Consider the following 26125-nt stretch of genomic DNA (forward strand, 5'->3'; position numbering starts at 1 on the left):
TATGGCTTCATATTTCCCACATTAAAAATCCTTTTGCTATTCCTCATTCGTGCTTTATGAAGTTGAGAGCTATGTTACCATCTTTCTCTCTGAAAGGGCATTAGAGATAGCACAGACAATAAACTGTAAATGCAAGGGGAAAATTAACTGTTTTTAATCACTGGTGAACTAGGCTTGTCTCATATGTTTAGAATCATAGAATCATAAGGGTTGGAAGGGACCTTTGGAGATCATCCAGTGAAACTTCACTCATAAATAAGGTACCCCGAAGTAAGTTGTACAGGAAAGTATCCAAGCTGGTCTTGGTTATCGAGGAGGATCTTGAATATCCTTGGAGATGTTCTGAGATGATGCTGTTTATCTCCATTTGCAAGAGGAACTACATTTTTTTTGTATTTCATAAGTCAAATTCTGTAGTTGTTCACATCTGCAAACATCACATGAGTTCCAAGGCCTCAGGCAGCAGTCATTGGAAGATAGGCGTTAAATTTCTTCCACAGTGTTGTATGAATTGAGCAACATAAAACTAGCATTTTCCAAGACAGAGTCAGGAAGAAAAGTGTGCTTGAGATGTTTGCTGTTGTTTACCTGAACTTTCAAGATTCAGGCAGGTTTTGTGACGTGTGAGGCACCGTATGGATACTGCTGAATCATAGAACTTGTCAGTTCTTACTGAGGCTATCGAAGAGATGTTTTGAGATGTTTTCATACAGTTTGCGCAAGTTAATAAAATGTCCCATGAAACAGCTTCTGAATTAATCAAAAGCGCTTTGTATCTCTTCTCAAACCACAGAAAAAAAAAAAAGTCTGAAAGCTGTTTAATATTGATTGGCCTCCTGTGAGGAGCTATTTTTTAACTTCCTGGGTGCGTCTTTGGGGTAGGGTCCTACTAAGATGTGAAAGAGTCACTCTTAACACCTGATGAGCAGTGCTCAGCGCTCACTCCCTCAATAATTAAGAGTTGCAAGCTGGCTTTCGGGTTAGGCAACTGAGTGAAGCGTACTTCCAACTTGGGTGTTTGGGAGCTTGAAAGAGTTATCCTGTTTCATTGCCAAGAAAATATATTCTTGCATAGTGAAGACAGTCAACTTTTCTGTACTTAGAAATTCGTTCTTAAGGGAAAAGTCAACAGGCTAACCCACAAGACCAGGATGCACGCATTTGCTGTTTTCTTTTCTCATTGTATTAAACTGTTCAAGTTTTCAAAAGTTTTTATAGGACTGTATCAACTAAAGGCTCATTACTTAACAGAATTGTCTAATACAAATTAAAACATAATTTATTGTTGCTGTACAGGTGCAATATAATCATGTCTCTCCTGAGATAAGTAAGCTCTTAGAGTTTCCCATAGAAATTTTGTATCTGCTAACCTAGAGTATGTTTAAGGGAAATGTCTTAAGTAACCTAAAAGTAGATGAGCAGATAGAAGCTTACTGGCAATTACATGTCATCAGTAAATAAAATAAACCCAAAATTACTGTCTCTTAATGTGATGTACAGTGAAGTGATCTATGACAAAAGACTGCATTCTTAATTAGGAGATCATATGTAGTTAAGATGTAATATTCTAAATGCTTTCTCTCAGTACTTCATAGAATAGCTACGTATTCTAAAGCATCCTGCCACGCTTTGCATTAACTGCTCAGGTACGGTGTAAGGGTTAAACCAGCATCAGCCCTTATTATTGTACATTGCTAATAGACAGGACATAAATGACTATTCATTATTTCTCTATGAGATGATTATGCATGGGGTCTTAGCTAATCAGTTACTGAAATCATTATGCTGTGCATGTTAACATCATAGCAGTATCCTACTCACAAGGGGGGAAGAGAAAAAGAATCATTAGTGAAGGACTGAAAATGAAAAAAAAAAAATAAAATAGTTTTTTCTACTGGAAATGAAATGCCTTGTGAAGGGAAACAGGTGAATTGAAACCTATTTTATTTCTAGGTTTTCTGCTTCACCGTACTAGTAAGTGCTGGTAATCAACATAAGACTCCCAGCTCTTTGAGTGGATGCTGCTTGTTTTGTCTTGCTTTTGAGACTCCTGGGCATTCCAAGCCTGTAAACCAGCGGTCTCTCTGTTTGCAGGACACTTTAATCAGACTTTTTGGAGGGGGAAAAAAAATAACTTTGGCAGTTTGTAAACTTTAAAGTGATGTCTGGGATTTTCCTTTTAGTTCATTGATGCATGGAGAATAAGATTGAGTTCACTCAATTTTACTTCAGTGCCGTTGACTGCTTTCCACATACACAGAGTTATTTCACTCCTGTGTGCTTTTACTGTGACTCACGATGGCAGTGTCCTTTGTGTTTCTCATAAAAAGAAGGACCGTAGTGATGACTGACATAAACAGAGAACAGAAAGAGGCATTTGAATAAATTCCTGCATTCAAGAATATAATAATCTGTCTTAATGTGCTTTCAACACCAAACTTTTCTATGGTTATGCTGCATTAATGTAAATCAATTCTTAGTGAATTCATAACTCTTTTCGTAACTTTGGTGGAACTGTAAGTGGAAATATTCTGGAAAATCTCCAAATAATAAGTAGCATTTTTGAGCAGTCCTGTACATGTTTTTAGTATAATTACTTAGGAATTGTTCAGATATGCATGGCTATTCATTTTGCTTGCTTTTTATACTTTAGAATATAAATCCAACAGATTTTTTAATGTTTGGTATAGGTTGGAGGAAAATACCAATAGTAGATTGGTATTTATATAATATTTTTATATTGAGTTATGTGACTAGGTTTATCCATTAGTAATAAAATCCATAGTGAGACGTGATAGTATTTGTGGCTGAAAAGCATTTGGCATTCTGATGTCTTAATGAATACTTCAAAAACCTCTGAGTTTGTGATTTTCTGTGATGTTCTATAAGTGCTTCATTAGGGTTATGTTTCCCTTCGTGTTTGTAGGTATTCCTTGAAACTGTGTGACTGAATATTCACTGCAGCTCTGTCCTCAAAAAGCATTTACATCCTTGTTCTTGTAGTAGTGAATGTACCTATTCAAAGACCAGAAGCAATGACCAATTTAGAGATGCAGACTTCATGAAATTTATGCTGCTTTAAGTATTAGAATTAAGGAAAGAATGTTTTTCTTTAGTCCCATTTGCTATAACTTGGAAATATTAGCAAGTACTTCTGAAAGAGGGGAAGTACAGAGTTGTCGCAAGTCCATAGATTTTTTCAGGCCTTGAAGATTATACAGAGTTAGGCAGCCACTCTGGCAGTAGTGGAAAAGCAGACTGAACGTGTGATGCAGTAGCAAAAATATGAGCAAGAGTCACAGATGGGTCATGGGTTATCAGCGATTCTTTAAAATTCAGAGATGGTTTTGCTTGTCGAGAGCATATGTGCTTATTGTAATTATATTTATGTAAATAAAACTTAATTAGATGCCCTTCTAAGATGCCTACCCTAGTTAGTTCTCCAGAGGTAATTGTGCTCTGATGTTTTACATACGCAACCGTTTCTAATCCAGCTAAAGGCAGCATTCCCACTGCACTGAGGACATAAACATGTGCTGATGTTTATTCCTCTGAAAGATTTGTTTAAAATAAACCTTTTTCAAGGCTTTTTAAAATCTTGGGCTCAAATGAATAATTACACGGTTCTTACCTCATTCATTACTTTATGTAATACTTACTGTATTTTATACTACTTTTGGAGAAGCAACCCCATCTGTGTATACCGAGGGTACTTGGAGCTACTGCCATTTGTTGCTTTTCTCATGTTTGCTCTGTCTCTCAGAGACTTGACACTCAGGCAGCAGCCAATGATTTCCAGAAGCCTCTGCCCTGAGCAGCAGGGCTGCACGAGGCTGCTGTAATCTAAGCAGGGGGTTTGCTGCCTCAGAGGTTCCTCTCGGGGGACTTCATCAACTGCTGTCATATCCTTGCCATGTCATCTCCCAACACACGGCAATGCTCTTTCTAATGGTAGGGTTTTGCTAGTTTGCAGAGCAGTTAGTTGGAAACAGATAGTGTCATGGATAGCATTCTGAACAAGATGGGACTTGAACAGCTTGGAGTTCAGGCAGCATCTCTAGTGAGTTTAGCACTTTAATGTACAAGTGGCTGCTGTATCGGGAACAAACTGCAGAAGGCTCCAGGGCTGTAGTGTGGCAGGGAGATGGGGATGGGATTTTCCAGCTTAAATGAAAAGTGTTGATGGAGAAAAGGACTTCCTGTTGAAAAGAGTGAATATGTTTCTGTTTTATTTCTTTTTAAGACAAAAAAAGATTGAATTGTTGGTGAAATGAAGAACTGCATGTGATTTTTTTTTTCCTTCTACATCTTTTATCTTTCTTAAAAGCATTTATACTCAAATGGAAAACATTACTTTGAACAAAGACATTGTCAAATTTGAAACATTTCCTGTAAAATTCCCTGCCTTCCTTCTCAAAAACTCTTTGCCAGTTTTGAATATGCTTTCGGCATCCTGCAATCCAAATGAGTTGCTAACTGCCTGCTGAGGAAATAAAAATTATGCCTATCTCTTTGCCAAATACCTCAAAACCCTGCAAAAAGGAGAGATAATTGCACTTCCTGTAAGCGCATCTATACAATGAGGTAGTAAAGATGGGCATGATTCCCAGGTCTGTATTAAGGCAGCCCGGGGTTTTTTGTTTTGTTTTACATCTAACAGCACCATGATAGAGTTACCTTCCAGCCTTCCAGATTCTTTTCGTAATTTAGAGCTGGAAATAGTGTCTTATTTTCCTATTAACAAATCTGAGTTTCTGTTGTAATCATGTTGCTGTAGGTACTGGCTTTGAAGGCTTTGGTATGTTCCACTTTAACCCTTAATGAGGCATTGATAATAGCCAGGGTAAGACTTCCATTAAATACACTGTGAAATGTTTGCTGTGATTTTACAAGTGAGCACCCATAGGAAACTGGGGCAGTCCCATCCGCTCCTCCCCTCTGCCCAGTGCTGAGGTATAGCAGCTCAGTGTCAAGATGTTGATCAGTACTGGGTGGCTAAGGGGAGTTACAGGTGTCTGAATACATTTGGCAGAGGGATTGGAAGAGCAGTGTTCTAAAAAGTTCAACTTTTTTTTCCCAGATAGTTTTGTACTTTCTTGGTTGGTGACTGGAAAAACAGAAGGAATTTTTTCCATCCCTAGGCTTTCCAGTTTAGTTAGCCAGCTGCAGCCTTGTCTGTCTCATTGCTAATTTTCATAGCATCACTGTTATGTTTTCCATAACAAAGTACAGCCTCATCTTTTTGATCTGGCTTTTATTAGTGCTGTGAAAGAATTAGAAGTTGAGGTTCCCATGCAGAAGCCCTGCATATATGTGTGCTGTGAACCACACAGAACAAAGTGTTTCCTATTTCTTCAGAACAGGCTGCTCTCAGAAGGTTTGACTCAAGGAAAACAGAAATCTCAGTTCTTAACTTCTGTATGTCCCATGCCTATATCTAAGTGAAAGCTCTTTCAGCCTGTCCATTCTGCATGCTGCCCACTTCTATTTCCATTAAAGGAATAAGGATTGGCTTCTGTCAAGAGAGAGCTTCCTTTAGTTCATGAACACTTGAGAACTGGCTAAAAATATGCATGATCTGATACATGTTATCTAGGAACCCCCCATCCTGCCACTGTTCAGTCCTTTTAGCCTTTTTCACATCTTTCTCCTTGGTTCAGTGGCATGTGTGATAGAGAGCAGTTTGAACCTGCATTTCAGTAGCAGTTTGCCTGGTAAGGGGGAGTTGTGGTAGTGCTCTGAGCTTGTGAAAAATAATGCCTTAAGGTGAACACTTAGGAAAGTTTGCTCCTACAAACTTTGGTGAGACCCTGACTGAAGTCACTGCCACAGGTATATTTGGTTGTGTTAGTCTTTGGTTTTAGCTTGCACTGTGTCAGTTAAGCCTTCAGAGTCTCCATCTTTCCCATGTGCAGCTGAGAGGAAAGAAAGGAAGAGAAAAAATGCCCAAATGCTCCATTTCAAAAGTGATTACTTCTTTATATAAGTAGAATCACTGTGAGAGATGGCTGTTTGTACATGTAAAATGAGGTATAGGTCAGAACATCAAATACTACAGTACAGTTCTGAAATCACGGTACTAAATGGAAGGTAAATGAGAAAATAGGCTAAGTGTATGGTCTTTAAAAGACAATCATTTTGATTAAACACATCTAATTGCTTTTAGCCCTCTGGCAAACTGAAGAAAAGTGCTTCCTTTTAAAATTTATCATGTCTCTTTCTTTTCCATGAAGCTATCCAACAGAATTGTAACCTGCAGGCAGGGTTAATGTCAGAGCTATGGTGTTAGGGCTGCAGGATGCAGCTGATGGAATGAATGTTTGCCAAGCCTCAAGGCCAGACTGGATGCGGCTTTGAGTAGTCTGGTCTAGAGGGACCTACAGCAGGGGGTTGGAACCAGATGATCTTTAAGGTCCCTTCCAACACAACCTGTTCTAAGTTTCTCTGTAAAGGTTCAAGCTGGAATAAATGTGTATCAGGGCTGGTGAGTAACTAACTTCATGTTCCTGGTATTGCTCGCAAGAGGTCCTTTAACATGTCTAAATAGTCATGTGTAACTCTATTGGATACATTTAACAGAAGACCACTGGGAGTCTTTCATTTCTGTTTCCATCAATACTAAATTAAAATTCATATATTTGAAGTACACTGATGTGAGAAGCCAAGCCCACATGAGCCGTTCCAATTAGGTCTTAGTAGTTGCTTGCTGACTTCTTCCCAGTTACAAGTGGACTATGCTTTTCTGTCAGAAAAATATATCATTGGACTCTTAAACCTACCGTAACTCTACAGTCAGTACAGAAAACAGGCACTTTATGCAGGTAATCCCCAGAGCCTCTCATATCATTGTGTAGTCTATCATCAGGCAGAGCTCTTCAGAAGTCTTTTCCAAGTTTTCTCTAGATACTGTTTGAAATACCAAAGTGATGGGGATCGGAACAGTATTTAAAACAAAACATGCCAAAAAACCCCACACACCATTACCATTAGCTGTGTTACTTTCCTGCTTCCTTCATGAATACACTTCCATAGCCCGCAACACCAGTATTGTTTTGTACCTAGAGCTGTGCTTTTTTGAGGATGCTATTCTCATTTCTAAAAGGAGATTTGATATACATCAACTTTATTGATGTCAGTACAATGCAGTCCCATACAAATAAATATACCTTGGATGGGAGATTTTTCTTCTATGGCATTAAGACATGCAGGTTCAGTTTAGGTGATTCACAACTCATTCTTTTTCTGCATTTGACTTCACTAGTAGACTAACAGTAAAAAAGATAAACTACAACCTCAGTGTCCTCTGCAAATTTGACTTCTGTGGAAATTTATTTCAAATCTATACTCGAAGACATATTTCTGTGTACTGTAAACTGCAGTTGTAAGTAGGCAGAACAGCCTGTCAGAAGGGCGTAAAGTAACTCCCCAAACTTCAACTTTGAGTTTGATGCTGTATCTTGATGCTGTAAGAAACTAGAGTGGTTTTTTGTGGTGTTTTTTGTTTGTTTGTTTGTTTTACATGGTTGGAATATTCATAAATTGGTGACTAGGAGAAGTAAATCTCATCTAAATTAGATCCTTATAGATTTACAGTGGATGTCTCTCGCAATGGAAGTTTCCATAGTTACAGTGCAGTTCTGCACAGAGCACACTTGAATCACAAATTGTTCACACTTAGGTACAAATAGCTTGAACACATTTTTTTTCAGATATGTTGGAGATGAAACTGACAATTCTTTAAGGAGAATTAATTGTCTGCCTGGGCACAGTAGTGGTCTCAGAAGGATTCTTTACTTTTCTCAGGATAGTCAGCTATCACCCAGCCTTAGGGATCTTTGATGCTGTGAGTTAACTATGGGTGCCGTTGAGAATATGGAGTGGCAAAATTGATTTGGAGGGAAAAAGTGTTTCTAGAAAAAAAACACCTGTATTGTTATTGCATTTATAAACTGTATGATGGCCCTACAGTTCAACTTCAGAGCTGTCTTGCTGGGAGAAGACACAAAACCTAATCTTCATTCACCTGATGGGGTGCATCCACGGGTGCTGAGAGAGCCGGCGGAGGTCATTGCTGGGACGCTCTCTGTAATCTTTCAGAGGTCTTGGAGAACTGTGGGGTGCCTGAAGACTGGAGGACAGCCAATGTCTCTCCGGTCTTCAAAAAGGGCAAGAAGGAAGACACAGGTAATTATAGGCCAGTCAGCCTCACCTCTGTCCCAGAGAAGGTGATGGAACAGCTTGTGCTGGATGCCATCTCCAGGCAACTGGGAGAAAAGGAGGTTATCAGGAGTAGTCATCATGGGTTCACCAAGGGGAGTTCGTGCTCGACCAACCTGGTGGCCTTCTATGAAGATGTCAGTAGCTGTGTAGGTTGGGGGAGAGCGGTAGATGTAGTCTACCTTGATTTCAGAAAGGCTTTTGATACTGCCCCCCATGACATCCTTATAACAAGGCTGAGGAAGTAGGGGGTAGATGAGTGGACGGTGAAGTGGACTGAGAATTGGCTGACTGGCAGAGTGCAGAGGGTTGTCGTTGGCGGTGCGGTGTCTGGCTGGAGGCCTGTGACTAGCGGTGTCCCACAGGAGACTGTGCTGGGTCCAGTCTTGTTCAACATCTTCATCAACGACCTTGATGAGGGGATAGTGACCATGCTCAGCAAGTTTGCTGATGACACGAAGTTGGGAGGATTGGCAGACATGCCTGAAGGCTGTGCTGCCATTCAGAGAGACCTGGACAGGCTGGAGAGCTGGGCAGTAAGAAACTGGATGAGGTTTAACAAAAGCAAGTGTAGAGTCTTGCACTTAGGTAGAAATAATTTCATGCACCAGTGCAGGCTGGGGGAAGACCTGCTGGAGAGGAGCTCTGCTGACAGGGACCTGGGCGTCCTGGTGGAGGACAGGTTGGCCATGAGCCAGCAGTGTGCCCTTTTAGCCAAAAAGGCCAATGGCATTCTGGGGTGCATTAAAGAGAGCGTAGCCAGCAGGTCGAGGGAGGTGATCCTCCCCCTGTACTCTGCCCTGGTGAGGCCTCATCTGGAATACTGTGTCCAGTTCTGGGCTCCCCTGTATAAAAAAGACAGGGATCTCTTGGAAAGAGTCCAGCGGAGAGCCACAAAGATGGTGAAGGGCCTGGAGCATCTCCCCTATGAGGAGAGACTTAGGGAACTGGGTCTGTTTAGCCTTGAGAAAAGAAGGCTGAGAGGGGACTTGATCCAGGTTTATAAATACCTGAAGTGTGGGAGCCATAGTGGCGAGGGCTGGTCTGTTTTCAGTAGTGCATGGGGACAGGACTACGGGAAATGGGCTGAAACTTCAGCATAGGAAGTTCTGTATGAATGTGCACAAGAACTTTACGGTAAGGGTGACGGAGCACTGGAACAGGCTGCCCAGGGAGGTGGTGGAGTCTCCTTCTCTGGAGATATTAAAGACCCGCCTGGATGCCTACCTATGTGACGTGGTGTAGGGAGCCTGCTTTGGCAGGGGGGTTGGACTCGATGATCTCTAAGGTCCCTTCCAACCCCTATAATTCTGTGATTCTGTGATCTTTCGAGGTATCTTTATCCATTCTAGCAATTTCATACATTTATGTAGGCTTTGACATAGCTGTTGTTTAGATTATTATTTCTGTTACAATTCTACAACTCTGTAATTGAATGGTTGAATGCAAGCTATTTCTTCTTCTAGTTGTAGAAATCAAAAAATAAACCAGTTGTGGGTTTTGGTTTTTTTGTGTTTTTGTTTTTGTTTTTTTTTTTTTTTTTTTGTTGGTGTTTGTTTTTTTTTTTTTTTCTAAAACTTCTGTTTGTGGTGTGACTAGTTTGGCTCAAGCCTTCTTGGCATGATTTAAGAGATGGGGCACATTCTTTTTTCTCTTCCTCCTGTTCTCTTACTAGTCTCTTGTAATTAATATAAATTAGAAGAGCCTGCAGGAGGCCTGGTCACTTCTGTGTCTATTTCCAAGATAGTTTTGTCATGTGTAATTGCAAGTAGAGTGTCAGAGCCAAGATGGAAAGTTAAGTGTTCTAAACGTCTTGATGTGTCATGGAAATTAGGCTCCAGCCGCTTTCTTTCAAAAATATTGCTCTGTTCCTAAATCTGCCTGTTGAAATTGTTGTCAATTTCCAAATTTTCCTATGTCCAAACATCCAGAGATTTAATACATACTTACCTCACAGTAGTGCTGTGAGGAACCCTGGTCTTGAATCTGACCCACCTCTTTCCTTGCGTTCATCAAAAAACAAACACCAATTTAGTTGCTTGATGGACAGGACTTTCACAATACTCTGGTCAGTTTTGGGGGTGGCAGTTTAAAAATGAATTTCTAAGCTTAGTTAATTACTGCTGTATTGAACCTGTCATTCATGGACACTGTTTCCACTATTTTAATAATTTCTAGAATCTTCTAGCAGAGCATAGTGGATTTTAGTAGTTATTTTCTTTATCTTTCAGCAGTTGGAAGATCTAATCTCTGCTAAAATTCTTCAGGGCTTTTATTAAGTTAGCTCTGATTTATATAATTTGCCGCGAAGTTCATTAAAGACTTCATTAATTTTTCACCAATCTGTAACAGTCTTATCAGTGCTGTTTTTATTAGCCGAGATATGATTAACGAGGTTTGACTTTTTTTAATTCGGGGGCAAGTCATTTACCTGCCCTCTCACCACTGTCATAATAATTACGTTTTATTATGTCAGATTTGAAATGGTTCTCTTATCTATCAGTTCCAGTGATTAGGACCCTCTATTTCAGAACGTTTGTTCTGACATTTTCATCTCAACTGTTTACGTTCTCATTATCTGACTGAATCTTCTTTTTTTTTTTTTTCCTTTTTCCAGAAGGATCATGCGTTTTGATACTTCAAGGCTAAAGAGCCAAGGCAATGGCGTATTGACCTGCAGCTCAGCCACGTACCCTGGATAGATGGATGTCAGCCTCAGTTTCTGTTGGTGTATGTCCATCTGCCTTCCCAGAAGCTCGGCGGCTCTTTCTTGGAACCAGAAAAGAGAAAGCCCCGCAGAGGTATGTTGCATATTAGGCTATAAGTCAAGGTGCTGATTCCAAGTGCTTTATAGAGTGTGATTCTTTAACGACTTTCGGTACTCTGGTAAATCTTGTCTACACCCCTTTGCATCTGTGGTATGCTGTCAGTCATTTGCACTTGACTTCAAATCCCTGCCAGTGATTTGCAAGGCATTAGCATTGTGTGGGGGCATGGCCCTGCTGAAGGCCTGGAAGATCACTTGTGGCATTCTGTCTGTGATGGGCTAGGGCTGAAGTGCCAGCCTAAGAGTCTGATTCCTTACCACTGTATTAAAGTAAGGTATCAGCAAGTAAGGAAGTAGTTACAAGTTCATGTCTTGAATGAAAGACATGTCTGGCTGGAGGAGAGGGGTGATTCTTTCTCTTTTGCTGATGCGTGTGTTTCTTGCTGGAAGAGAGCGGGGCCAGGAGTGTTGATCTCTTTGCACTGAGTCAGCAGACCTTTTCTTTGCATCTTAAAGCATGATCAGCTAAGTGGTTCTCACAGGAGCGCTTCTGGCAACGTATTGGGCTGGCAAGAAGCCTGGAGTGTGCTCTTGCTGAGGCTCCTGTAACTGTGTTGCAGGATTACTTTCTGTTTCTTGGTGCATGTTTCATGTGGAGTTACTCTGCCTCACATCAGTATATCAGATCTCATGGGCTGATAAGGATTGGGAAGCAGCTGAAAATAACTGATGTAAAGATATATCGCCCTTTGAGGTTGGCTGTGTTTCAATGCATAAGTAATTTACTGTTTTTCTAAATATGTATGATGTAAATAACAAATATAAATAGGTATTTAAGGTAGGAGTGGGAGTGGAATTGGGAGGAAAAAAACTGACAGTTCTCTGGATTACCTCAAGGCAGACATGATTGATCTTCAGTCCATCTAGGAATGGCAACATTAATCACAATTTTCATAGGAGAAATGAATACTGTACTGTCATGGTTTTGTAATGTTGCTGTCAGTATTCCACATCATAACATCATGTGCAGTATGGATCGTTAAAAGGTTCATACTTCAGTTCTGTGGAGTATGACAAGTACCCTTTATCTCCTTTTTTATTTCTTTCAGAAATAGCATTTATAGTGTTTTCCTCTAATACTTATTAGTAGTAATTATAGAAGAAAGGAGGTCTGGGATCTTTCAGAAAGCCCTTGTTTATTCGGTAATTATGGTTGTAGTTCCGCATTTTCTTCCTTTGCCTCATCGCTTTAGTGTTCAACCTCATTGAAGTAAAGTAGCCATGTAAAAAGGTATCAGGGCTAATTAGATGAGCACTCCCAACCTTATGTAAGTGCAGTATTTGGAGCCTTTTGTACCAAAGAAATGCTTTGATGCAGAAAGCAGAGCAATACTGCTTTTTAGGCACGTAGCCTCTTTGGAACTGTCACGTGAGCTGCTGCATTCACTATAACCTGACAAACATGTATATTGTGTCCAGTACCTTAAGTGCAGTAGGTGTAAGTCACATTTTTTGTTGGCGTTTTGACAAACAATGCATCTGGGATGTGCAGGTAACTCCCGTTCACATGGTTTCAGTGCTATGTTGCTTGCATTTACTTGAGTAAAGATAAAGTGTGCAGCAAGGCTAGGAAGAAAATTTTGCTTATGTTGGAATCTGCTTTGATGCAGGAGTGTGTTCTGACATTTAACTGAGTTTATTCACAGATATATCCTTTAAATTTAAATGTAATTTAGCGGCAAGAGAGTGAAAGAATCTCAGTTAATGATACTTAAGATTTTGAGTAAGGTTTTGCTTTCCTCTTGACAGATGGGGAACTATTAATATAACTTATTTCTGATTCTCACAATTACTGCAAATACTATTATCCTCCTGCACAACATATTTGATGCGAAGAGCTAGAACGATGTGTGTCAGCATGGGAAATAAGCTTGCAATTTTGCGTTGAGGTCACCTGATCATCCTCTCTATGGACTGTATCCTGTAAAATGCAAAAGCTCCTAATGGATTCGTTATTTCCAGCAGATAAAATTAGACTTGATCAAGTGTCTAAATTAAAATACTTTATTCTATTTAGGTTTCTTGATTAATTATTTTACAACTATTGTTCCAACCTTTGGGTGTTCTATAAATTAGTAATTGTACCTCTAATCTGCTAAAATGTAGGCTCTACACCAGCATCAATTGGAATGGGAATAGGAGCTTGCTCACACAGAATTCACAGCTTTGCAGAAATTTAACCCTCTAATATTGTATGTACAGCGTAATTCCTCCTGCCTGCAACAAGCTGCAGGACTAGGATTTCTTATCATATCCTTGAAAGTTTGAATTCACAAAGGTGAAAAGAAACAGAAAAAGTAAGGACTTCTAGGAAACATGAGAAAGGAAAGAAGGATCTGGAACTTTTGACTGTTATTTCATGTTTTCCTCATAAATTGTAAGTAAAACTGTAACATTTTTGTGGTAATTTCTTAACATATAAAATGAAAGAAAACCTGCCAGTCTGCAGTGGAAAGCGAAGCAAACTGATCTTTTGATTCGAAAGATAATCTATAGTTTCAGGATCTCAGTACCTCCACAGTTAGAATTTAAAGGCTTTTTATTAGCCGGTGTCGTTCAGGATGCTCAGAACCCAAAGGTCTGGAGGGAGCTTCCCGTGATGTCTGTTGGTTAGCAAAGATGTTCTCCAAAGCTCAGAACAGAGGTGTTATCATCCTTACTGAGTTGGCAGTGTGGCCCGTTGTTCTCTTCCCAAGTTGTGTTTATAGCTCTGCATCATTCCTGCCACTGTGCAGTCATGGTTTACCTTAATCGGCAGCCTCTGCAGAGTCCAACTCTATAGCAGGAGAATGGGTGTACGTAAAATTCACCTCCAGCAGCTGGTCACTTCTGATGCACTGGACTGTGTGCCTGCTGCTGTGCTTCCAGTTGCCCCAAAAGCCCTCTTTCCACTCTAGCCCTTTAGAAAGATATGCCTCCCTGTCGCTGTGCAAATCTGTACTTGTGAGTATACCCATAGCTTGCTAATTCTTTTCCATTTTCCTCAAGCAAATAGGGTGATGATGGAGATTTGAGTGACCTGAGTGCGTCTTGCAGGTTTTTCTACTGTCATGCAGTAATCTATTAGTCCAGCCTTACATTGATCTTGCATGCAGAATGGCGATCTGTCAGATTGTGTGCTGATTTCCCTCAGCTATGCACACACTGACAAAAATCCCTTAGGGAATATCAGAAACTGGCAAACACTTTTGAAGCAAGATATATAGAGCTTGATCTTAGTGGGAGCAGCTGGTATGTTGTTCACTCTAGTGACTGGCTTAACAGTAATGCACTTGTTTTTTTTCCATGAGCACTTCTCTTTATCCTCATGAAATATTCGCATAGTCTTCTTCAGTAGCTTTATGAATGTTTTAAACTATCTTCTACTAGCAGTACTGCTCTTACATATTATTTCCCCTAAGATCTGTTCTTGGTTTATGTGCTGCTCACTTGTCAGATGCCTTATTGTGTATAATCATGCCCTCCATGGTTCAGCTAAGCGTTCTTCATTTTGAAGAGGTGTAAGCCTTGTGCATGTAGGACTCATTCAAGAGTAGTCTGTGAATCTAGGTGTGGTAAAGGAAGGGAACAAAGCTGCATCTATGCTACACACGTGTAGATTTTCTCAGCGTCTTCCTTGTCATCCATGTTTCAAAGGGCTTCTGTGCTGGGGCGTGAGTGTAGAACAGCAAACTGCCCTGTGAAATTGAAGCAGAAGTAAGTACCAGTGTGTTAGTGTACACAATAAAACATAGTGTCAACTACTATTATATGCTAGTGCCCATATTTGAGTTCCACTGAAGCAAAGATGGTATATCTTAGTTTTACTCTTTCTACAGAATTCTGTCTTGCTCAGCCCATTCTCATTGTTCATTAACAGTAGTAGGTGGCAATATGTTTTATTAGACTGTCTCACACTGGAAGATCTTAAAAGTTACTTCCAGTATACAGCACCCAAGAGAGACTAAAGAAATATATTGAAGAGGAATCTCTTCAGCCATTGTGGAAGTGTATATTCTTTAATACAGAGTGCAAAATATATAAAACAAAGCATGGTTGTGTGCAGAATAATTTCAATAATATGGGAAGAAAAACTGTATGTGATCTGATCAAGGATTTTTATGCTTTCATTTAAAGGCAGTAACTTAGGTCATGTTGTCAAACTAACATTTTGAATATAGACAAGTAATTTGTACAGTGATGTTCTCAGAAAATTAAAGTCGCTGGCATTGATATAGAATGGGATAGATGGTGTGAACCCACTGCTTGAATTCAATTTCATTATAGCACACTGACCTAGGAAGGCAGTTCTGTTGCTGTTACGTAAACATTTGTGTTATCACACTTGCTTTTTGTGTGATCTCAGATTTAGATTGTTTCTTATTTTTATATATTATGTTTTCTATGTATTTTTCAAAATAAATATATACATTCATTGTTTACATCTAAAGACTTACTATTTTCTGCTTGTATATTGTTGTGGATGATATTATTTGTAATTCAGAAGTACATAAGGTAGAAGTTTTAGTTATTATTACTTATTTCTTACTCGGTAGTGTAGAACTAGAGCTAAAGCATTAGCACCATCTTTTTCAAACCACATTGTTGTTTGTTGTTCCTTTTTTAATCAGTGATTCTTACTCTTTCAGGAAGGTGTGAAGTGTAAGACACAGGTAGAAGGTTTTGCTCCTCAATATCTAAAGGAATAGTGTGCTGTCAGTGCCAACCCGGTGTCTTGCTTTCCGTTATAAGTGGCAGAGAGGCGTAGTGCTTGGCTGTATGTACAGTGTTTGGATAGCAGTCATTTAAGGTATGTGACAAGAGAGAGTCTATTCTCTAAAACTCCATTCTAATGGGATCAGTCAGTAAAACCCTCAGGCTTTGACCATTTCAGGCTTACTTATTTATGAAATGAATACAGAGGGATGGCAGCTATGTGAGATTGGAAGAAAAAGGTCTCTCCTGCACTGTAGAAGGTAAACAGGATATGCAGCGGTGATGTCTGGTGTTGTTTGGAAGCAGCAGCAAAACTTATTTCAGCAGACATAACAACTGGGTGGCCAGCAGGCCTAGAGGAGCTCTGAAGTTGAGGTAGCAAAGCACTTGGGCTGCAGGTCTGGGGGGAATGGGCAGCACGAGAGGAGTGGAGGTGCTCAAGGGAGAGCAATTCTTGTCCTCCTGTCTGTGCTACCATTCAGAATCCAGGTTGTGTTTCTTCTCCCATCCCTATACTGTTTATGGCTCTTTTCTTTATATAGGGTTGAAAAGATTATGTGGATTTCCTATAGGAGTTCAAAATTCTGCTTTCCTTCTATAAAGAGTGCTTTTATGTTTTGCATTAGAGAGAATTAACTGCATTTGGGGTTTGGATTTGTGTGTGGGGGGGGCGTAGGGGGACTGTTTGTTTGGCTTTAATTGAAGAGAAACAAAATACCCATTTTATTTGTGATAGATATTTGCAAAATACTGAGAGCTTTTAAGTACTATATATGTTAGCAAGACTGTCTCAGATTTCAACTCACTACAAAAATAGGTTGAAGTCATTTATATGCATTGTGCAATGCAGACATGTTACCAGCTAGAGCATTAGTTGTTCAACAGTGAGTGGAAGTGTTAACAGTTTTCTGACAGTATTGCAGAAATACAGAATACAAAGAACATTATATTAAAAAAAAAAAAAAAAAAAAAAAAAAAGCTACTCTTTTCTACTTCTCATTCACTTATATTTCAGCGTTAGGTACTATGCAGGCTTAGTGGAACCTTATCTTCTCTTAAATAAAACCAATGAGGAAACTCTGAACAGAAGTCGAGATTACAAGACCCTTTTTAGACTGCTGAACTAACGCAACTTCCAGATATTGTGAGGAGGATTTTGCATGTTGCACAGGGATGTGTCTGACTTAACTCGAGTCCTGTAGTCTTGAAATATTCATGTTATGCAGAAACTTGTCTGAATATGAATGTCATCAAAATCTGGTGCATTCAAATCATGGCTACCCAAATAAGTGTTATTCTTGTATTCCAAAACTCAAGTCCAGACGCATCTAATCTTAGTTCAGATCTAAATTTCACAACTGAGATCTCTCCTATTTCCAGTGCAAGTTGTTAGTGGAACAGTCTCAAATCTGCAAGAAAATTGTATGTTGTTTTTAAGTAAACATTAGTCATGTCGGTGATAATACCCAGTGCTGCTTCTTTTGAGAATCTTCCTTTAACTGTGATTAAAAAATATACTTTTAAAATTGTCCTAATGAATCAAACTGCTGCTCTGACTGTGCTATGTTTGTATAATCAATCTGTTGCATTATGTTCATGGAGGTACAGTTTGTGGTATTCCAAAGTAATTTTCCTCAGAAAATTATGTAAATCCCCATACACCCCTGCAGTAAATCCAAATCAACTGGGATTCTGGTGGATTTGTTTCTCAAATGTCTTTTTACTCTTCAGAGCTGAAATGAGAAATGTTTCTGTTTTTCGGTGTGCCAAAGTCATTTGGCTTTTGTGTTCTCCTCGAGGGAACTTTTCTCCCCGTGGAGCTCTCACTCGGCTCGTAAACAGGAAGAGGTGCATCACTCAGTTCAAGTTACCAACGTATCAATGAAAAGACATTATTAGAAGCTTGTTTTGTTTTGTTTGAAGTACGTAGCTCCTGTTGTGACTCTACACAGATGGATATACGGAAAATAACGCGTGAAACTGAGCAGGGATGTAGTATATTTGCATATCATAGGTATTTGCTGTTGTATTTCCACAGCTGTTTTTCTTTGGGTTTTAATGTACTGGCTGAAGCCCCTGAGCAATCTCAAACAACCAGCAATTAGAGCTCTGTAGAAAATGTTTCCATTTCCGTGAAGTATGGAATTTCCCTTAATATTGTGTATGTTAGCTTAGTGGGTGGTTTGCTTTTGGTGTGTTTTTTGAGTTAGACCTCCAAACAATGATGTTCTTTCTGTCTGTTATTAACAAAGTGACTCGTGGAAAGAAAGTGGTGGCAACAGAAATGTAATTTTCTGTCTGTATTTATCAAGTGTGGAAGCTAGGCCCCAGTTTCAGTTCAAGGCAGTAGGAACTGAAAAGCCATAGAAGCTGTAAACTCTTCTACTCCATCCCTGCTTTAAGCAGCCTTTGCCTTTCCTGCCTGCATGGCTGCCCACCTCTGCTTCCATCCTTGCAAATATCCTTTAACTTTCTGCATAGGTTCCCGGCCGTCTCCAATGGGCACCGACAGGACCTTGAGACCTGATTGCCTCTGCTCAGCTCCAGATCTTTCTCTGCTCTCATCTCTCGTCTTTTTATGTGACTGGACATAACTGATCTCCATAGGAGCTATGTCAGTGTAGTCCATGTTCTTAACCATTACTTAATTGCAGAATGTGTGGCAGCACAGCCTCTTCCTTTTTGGCACCGGCCGACTATGTCAACTCAAGAAAAAAAAGGACAAGGTTCCATTTTTCCATTGTTGAAGGTTAAATGAGTAAGCCAAAAAGTAGAGAAAATCTAGAGTAGGTTCTGAATTTCAGCATCACACAAAAGATGCGGCTAGATGGGAAATGAAGCCCAATACAGGAAATCAGCTCCTTGGCATTCTTCTAATTCAGCTTACTGCAGACTTCTGCCATTGAAAATAAACACCATTTCCTTAAAAAGCAAACTTTTAAGCAGGCTAAAAGGGAGGGGCAGAAGATTATTCCAGCTATACAGCAGAATGTGGATTTAAATTAAACCAAGGGACAAGCTGCATATATTTCTTAAACTTGTGACATTTCTTTAACAACGTTTGTGCTGTGGTTGGATAAATCATGGTAAGCAATGCGCTACCGCTAAGTTAGTCCATGATTAATGCAGAATAACTGCTTTTCCGAGAACCTCTTGCTACTCGTAAGAAGCTAGAATTAGCTGCTTACTCTTCATTATACAATTATCAGGATCTTATCGTTTTATGCACCTTAATCTAGCTTTAGGCCTTTCTCCATCTGTAGCTGTACCTCAAATTGAGTTTACTTAAGAAGTGAATCATGCACTTGTCAGTGACAAATCTGACAGCCTCATTTGTCTGGTTTTCAAACAGCTGGCCATGCAAACAACTGCATTATCAGGCACAATACCACTATTTGTCTGTCAGCTCAAGACTTTTCCTCATTGCCTGTCTAGAATACCTTCTATCACTACAACACTTTGCAGGTTTTTATGACTTCCTGAAAGGTAGGAGTGCCTTTTGCGTTGATGAACGCTACACACTGACATTAACTCTAAATGCTTTAGTTACCGTACTAGTCTCTGTTTGTAAGGGAAGTTAATTTACCAAATTCAACTAACTCAGCCTCCTATTTAGCACAGGCTAACAATGGCCGTGTTCACTGCCACCACAGGGAGAGTTTCCATAAATTGGTCATGAAGAAGGAATTTGATATGTAAATAAGTAAAAGAAAATTAAAATATAAATTACATACATATAGCCAGAAAGGACTGTGCCAGTTACCACAGCGCAGCAGCAGAACAGCTCAGAACTAATAAACATTGCAGAGAGAAAGCTTCTGGATGAGGATTTAGAAGATGCCAGTCTGAGGCATGGTGTGATACACAAAATGAAAGAGAGAAGCATCCACTTTCAGCCTCCCTGAACAAGGATGCGCTCCTGTCAGTGCGCTTAACTCTGTCACTGTGGAAGACATTGTTTTTCATCAGGGTTCAGAGGTACTTTAATTTCCAAGTATTATCATATCAGATTGGTGCTTCCAGGATTAAATTACGTCTGTGCTTCAGATGAAAGTGTAGGAATAAAGCCTCATGGATGCAGGAGCAGGTATAGATCTCCTGGAGAATAAACACATAATGAAGAAGCAAGTATCCCTCTGCCTTTTTCAGACTCCTGAGTGCTTGCTGTTGCTACCTCATATTCTAGTACTACTACAGTGGGAGAATGAGAGGTGTTGCAGGTGGCTGTGAGTTATGGCTGCAAGGAAGATGATGCTGTGTATAACTAAGGACCTAGCTCAGATTTCAGTACCAGCACATTTAACATAGAGTATCTTACGGAGGCTAAATAAACTTCTCGACCCTCATGCTCGTGGAAGAGGCAAGGCTTGCTTGTTGTGGTTCAGTTCTACTCTGTACAGAAAAAATCATACTTAAGTGTGCATTAATCTCCAGCAGTTGTCGGTATCTTTCTTTTGCTTGTACTACAGAGGTATAAAAAAAAGAATGTGGATTCATATGCTTGATTTCTTCCTTGAATGGTACCACAATGCCATATGATAAAGCTATTTTGACCAGTGCTTTAGTTTTGCTGATATTAGTTTGATAATATACCATAACTAATTTAGAAAGCATTGCCATGTGGCTATGGTATAACAAAATCTTCTGTTCCTCCTGGTCATCTGCAAGTATGACTGGCACTAATGCTTGTCAGTGTATCACCAACCTTTATTTCTTAGGAGACTTGAGTCTTTCAGTGTGCGGCTTAAAATGAGATATTTCGGCCTTAAAAGGTTTCTAGAAAGGTGTTTGTTGGTGTCTTTTCCTTAAAAAATATCTCATAATATCATCTGGCTGATCTTTTTAATTCCAAAGGGTTTTGGAGGGTGAGATAAAGGTACAGAGATGCAAGAAATTGAGGATTGGTTAAGGCACTGGAGTTTTCAAACATGCTCACGCTTATGACTGTAATGGCAATATTAATAGGTATACTGCCCTTCTAGTTGAAGCATGTTGTTTTTTAAATTAAGATCAATGTATGTAAAGTATTTTTCAGATTTGGTACGTGAAAGTACTGTGGCCCACCTTAATTCATTTTACTTGAAGAATACTTCAGCTCAGAGTCTAATATATTCATTATCTGTATTAACGTCATCTTTCTACTCACTGATGCTGTCTTAAGCCTGTTTTTATTAGGAGATCAATCGGGTTTATTTGGAAGTAATACATGCACTATATGCTCTGTATACATACAACCTGCTTTTTCTTCCTTAAGTGTATAATATGATTTTCCCCAGTAACTACTTTGTAGGAGAAAAGGGGGGGGGGGGGGGGAGGGAAACTAACTGAAAAAAAAAAGCCTTGTGACTACTTTTCTCTAAGGCAAAATTGCTAGGCAATTGCTTTTTAATATTCCTTCAGATGAAACTTTCATCTACATTTGCTAGAGGCAGAAGCAATTCTGCAATGGAACTGCTGGAAAACTTTTGGAGTGATTTTTTCTTCCACTTAAAAAAAAAAAAAAAAAAAAAAGGGTTTTGATATAAAAGAGGAGGAACCCTAGTGAGGCATGTTTTCCTTTTGTCATTTCATGATCTAAATACCGTTCTTTCTATTTTATTTTTGTTTATTTTGAAGGTTTATACCTAAAGTCAACATCATGTAACCCAATTTTCAATTGGTTACAAGTACAGCCTTTGCTAAATGAAATTGATTTGAACCATATTGAAGAATTTGAATGGAAGGAGAGCTGGCTGTATAAAATTAACTTAAACACAGCTAAGTCACTAAGGCAAGTACTTTTTATATCTGACACTTTATCCTAGAAGTATGTGACCTTTGTTCACATGAGAAATGTGGTGTCTAGAGATCATCTTTGTTGCATCTAAATGTGCAAACTGTACTGTCTGCTAGAATATCACCTTCTTTCTAAACTGTGCCAGAAGCCTGTCCTTTCTTATCAGAGTCTAATTTGGCAGCACCGATGCACACACATGCCTTCTAGGATTGGTTGTTGCAATTCATTATTGCTAGGAATTAAGCCATTTGCCTCGAGACATCTCCAGCCCACTCACTTGGCAGCCAGAGCCGCCAGCTCCCCACTGTCCACTTTCTGCCCTACTCTCTGGCCTGGCTCCCTGTAGAAAGCAGAATCCGTTCCAGCAGTGATAACTCCTGAAGGGCATGGGCTGCGTAATCACAAGTCATCACTGGAGCTGGCACTGCCCAGCACCTGTGTTGCATATGCCTGGAGATGGCTGTTCCTTTGCAAACAGCCATGCTCTTCATATTTTGGAAGCTAGCTCCCAATTCCTTTGTACACTCAAAACGACCCTCTGTGATGTTTAGCATTTGCACAGAATGAGGAATAGCCGAAGCTCTCTTCTTTGTAACTCTATTTGCTGAAAAAAAATAGAGGTATTTCAAGTTATTCCTTAATCATTATATGTGAATGAAGTTATCTTAAAATAGTATCTTACTGTGGTTCAGTAAAGTCTGAGCAACTGCTGCATGTTAGTGCTGTTATTCTAACAGATTGTGTCATCAGAGCCTCATAAGATTTATATCACAGGGATGGACCAGAAGTCTCTGACAACAGCTAGTAGCAGATGTCTAAACAAAGAGTTGCCAAACTGAGTTAGCCTACAGGAACAATTTCCTTAAAAGCCCTTCCTGCTTCTTTGCAGTCTTTTTCTTTGGAACCTCCAAAATGGGCTGCTTGTGTGTTTGTGTTCATAAGATTTGGATATGTTGTGTAGAAAACTGTTAGGTACAAATAGCTGTTCTCACCAAAGAGATCACAAGAGTGTGCGAGAGCGTGAAATTACAATAGTACTATAAGAACTGATTAGAAGTTTTTCCTGCTCTGCAGTAAGTCAAAGATCAAAACTTCAGTTTGATTTTTGTCTTTGCAGTCTATGTATGCTCACTGTTCTAAAGGTTAGACTATCTTCAAACTTCCTCCTAAGAAGGAGTAGCAGAGGGTGTAATGATCCAGCTTAAATACAAAGTTCAGCCATGCTGAAGCTAGAGCAAGAGTAAGCATTTTTGATTGATGTGAAAAACCCCATTGTGTTAAGAATTGAGTAAGACTTTGTCGTTGCTTATACGTGCCATGTACAAAATATTCTCTATATGCCTTTTGCTGAAAGTAGAAACGTAAGGTGGCTGGATGAGGTCATACCAAAAGTAATTTCTCCTTTGTCTTTGACAGGGAAAAAATGTAGGAATATGCAGTGTATTTATACATACACAAGTGTTTCCCTGCCTGTATTTTATCTGCCTTTCTGGAGAATTCTGAGATTAGCCTAGTTTTGGCAAATATTTTCCACTTTCAGAGTTATCTTCTTTGAGATGCAGGCCTCAAAAGCACCTTCCTTCAGTTTGCCTTTCATGACATTTTCTGAGCATGAAGTCAACTTTCTCATACAAGTGTCAGAGCACCAAGTTTTGAGTGATAATGTTCAGATCAAAACTCTTCATTTCATGCAGCGTTTCTATGCGTCTGTTTGTTCATATTGAATTTCACCTGCAATTTTATTTGCCCCATCCCTTAATCTTGTAAGTTCCTTTTCTTTCTGGCTTTTTTAATAAATAATCAGTCTCAGAAGAGATAGGAAGTATTGTATGGTCATTGAAAATAAAAAGAAAGAAGTACCATTAAGTAAGTGGAGGAAATGAAGTATCTTTGCATGAAGTAACTGCTGGAGCACAAAGAACAGAATTTGTTTTACTCTGAATAGAGAGCATAGTTTGAGTGTAACAAATTGTCCCAGTTTCAATAGGTGTAAATGTATTTGGCATCGTTTGGACCAACTTCTTTTTCAGTACCAGAGGGAACAGTTAAGTCAGAATCTGGTAGGAGAGTTTCTGATCACATGATGATAAGTACTAGAAATTCAGTGAATGCCCTGAGCTGTTTTACCTGCTCCTCAGCTGTTGGGTTTGCCCCCAAACCCATGGAGATATTTCCCTTTTGAATTTTCATTGCATGAAGGGAATTAATGCCAATATTTTAAACTTAGCCTTATAATATCCTGATCAATTACAGAAAAGCAGTAAAGGACAAACAAAGGAATCTTTATGTGTATATGTAGACTTCAACTGATAATACGTGGCAAAAAATGATTCTTTGGAAATGCAGTTATTAAAGACAAATCCCTGTCACAAAGCATGGACAAACATAGTCTTAGGAATACTGTATGCTTTTCTTTGTGTAATTGGCATTTCATGTAGCGAGTGTTTTAAGCTGCTGACTGAGAAGAAGTGTCGCAGTGGCTTCAGTCTCCTCAGCTACTTAAATATAGTAGTTTCTGTATCAACAGGCGAGTTTTCTCCATTGACAGGACAAGTATTGCAGCTCACAAGCAGGTTCAAGGTCTCTCTAGCAGTTTGCCTGGATTTTAGCGATTGCTGAGCCAACTCTAATGTAGCCTCCTGTCAATATCTAGTACAGTTTATTTCCAGATCAGTCTATATAGGGGGATAACCAGAGGTGATGCTGAGCTTGAGCTTGAGGGGCAGGACCGCAGTCACAGACATGAAGCCATTTCATCATTTTTTCCCTCAGTAGCTGACATGAAAAGTAAAGAAGTGTGGGATGTTAACAGTAGTGAAAATACACAAAAGAAAAGGTAAAGAATTTGAAGGGAAACTGTAAAGTTAGCTGGAGGAAATTGATGTACATTTTAAAGCATTAAAATGTGTGCTTATCTGGTTGGGTGGATTTTGTACCGAATGCTGGACAGAATTTCCTTGTTCTTTGTGAAATTTGAAGTAATTTATTACATTATCACCTATACTGTTAGAGCTAAAGGCAGGATTGAATCTATAAATCCACATTAGAAATAAATGTCCGGAAGAATTTTGAAGGCTATAATAAGAAGTAAAGCAGACAAAGAAGTAGCAGTGTGAATGACAATTTCACTAAAGCTTTGAGGCTTTACCTTAGACCAGAATTATATGTTAGTGGAATAAAATTGCCAGTAATGATCTTGGTCATTGATGTTTAATTATGCATTTTGTTATGTAAAGTTCCTATTGTAAAGGTTTTAATTAGTAACACATAGTGTCCCTCTTCTAACTCATATGCACCTGTTCTTAATTGCCATTGCTATTGTATTGAAATTAATACTGAGAAATGCTTAGTTACTTTGCATTCTGCATAGCATGCTCTATTCAATTAGGATTACAACACCTTCAATGAGCTCTGCTGACAGTGGATATTCATCTATCCTGCTGTTCTGTACCATATGGTTATTTGCTGAAGATCGCTGTTAACATTACTCTTTGTTCTAAACTCAGATCAAACCATACCTTCCTGTAAATCCGAGTTTCACTGTGAAGGCAGAAATTATCCCAATGTGATTTTAGTCAGCCTTTCTAAACCATTTTAAAATCACCCTCTTTTTTTGTTTTCTGCTGTTCTTTATCTTATCAGTTGTATAGTCTCTGTTACTGTCATATACCACTTCTATAAAGAGCCAACATAATATAAGTGAGTAGATTTTTCATGGCATTACTTATCATATGGTGTCCTGACAGAAGTCATTGCTAGGGCTAGTAAGTGTGCTGTGATGTGAGGCTGTAGTCTAAAAGCCTATTCATTATCCATTCAGCGCTCACCTACATCAGTTCTGTTTTAATTCTTTGGTATACTTGATAGCTGGGCAGTCCTCTATACATGTAGAAAGTCCAGTTTTTATAAAAGCTAAATAGAAATGAGTCATTTGCTTTCTCATGTAATTAGTGGAAATTTTCATTGATATACATCAACAATTATATTAAACACCATTCTGCCACATGTAAGCAATCCTCAAAATAGTAACCGCTGAAGTTTCAACAAATAATCAGTGAGGTTACAGAGCTCTGGCTTTAAATTTAATGGAGCCAACAACAAACAAAGGATTAGAATGAGAACTCCTGTATTTTTTCTCAAGCTCTACTTATATTTTTGTTTTGAAACTGTGTAGCCCACTGAGATTTCAAACACACAGTTACTTAGAGCTATACATTAAAGCTAGGAGTGGTTTGTGGTAAATTAAACCTCAGTGGGCACTTGTAGGAAGGCAGATGTGGCTTGCTAGATGGTGTCTGATTCCTCAACTGTTAGGGAGATACTACGTATGCTTCAGGCAAAATGTGGCTTAAGGTACTTTTCCAGATCCGACACCTATTCTCGTTTAGTTTTACACATACCTGAGTCAGACCAACCGCACTCTTTTTCCTTTCTATCTTCTATGGTTATCCTCCCACTTAGTCACGCTGAAGCTTTATAGCACTGGCTGCTGTATGATGAATGGTCACGTAAATCCCCAGACTGATCCTCATCACACTCATATTCTAAGCTGAAAGATTTTGACTTTGTTGTGCATTGTTGACAACACATTTGTAGTTTATGCATTTCTA

General features: G+C 39.2%; 1 protein-coding gene across 1 annotated transcript in view; it reads left to right on the forward strand.

The window, feature by feature from the left end:
• The first annotated feature begins 10842 nt into the window (after nucleotides 1–10842).
• Nucleotides 10843–26125, forward strand: part of SLC39A10 (solute carrier family 39 member 10) — a 110493-nt gene continuing 95210 nt past the window's right edge. Inside the window, exon 1 of the mRNA XM_072341048.1 lies at nucleotides 10843–11018. Coding sequence (XP_072197149.1) covers nucleotides 10920–11018 — 99 coding nt within the window. The 5' untranslated portion in view covers nucleotides 10843–10919. The remainder of the gene's footprint in view (nucleotides 11019–26125) is intronic.

The sequence above is a fragment of the Excalfactoria chinensis genome, chromosome 7 (genome assembly GCF_039878825.1).
Source record: "Excalfactoria chinensis isolate bCotChi1 chromosome 7, bCotChi1.hap2, whole genome shotgun sequence".
Lineage (NCBI taxonomy): Eukaryota > Metazoa > Chordata > Aves > Galliformes > Phasianidae > Excalfactoria > Excalfactoria chinensis.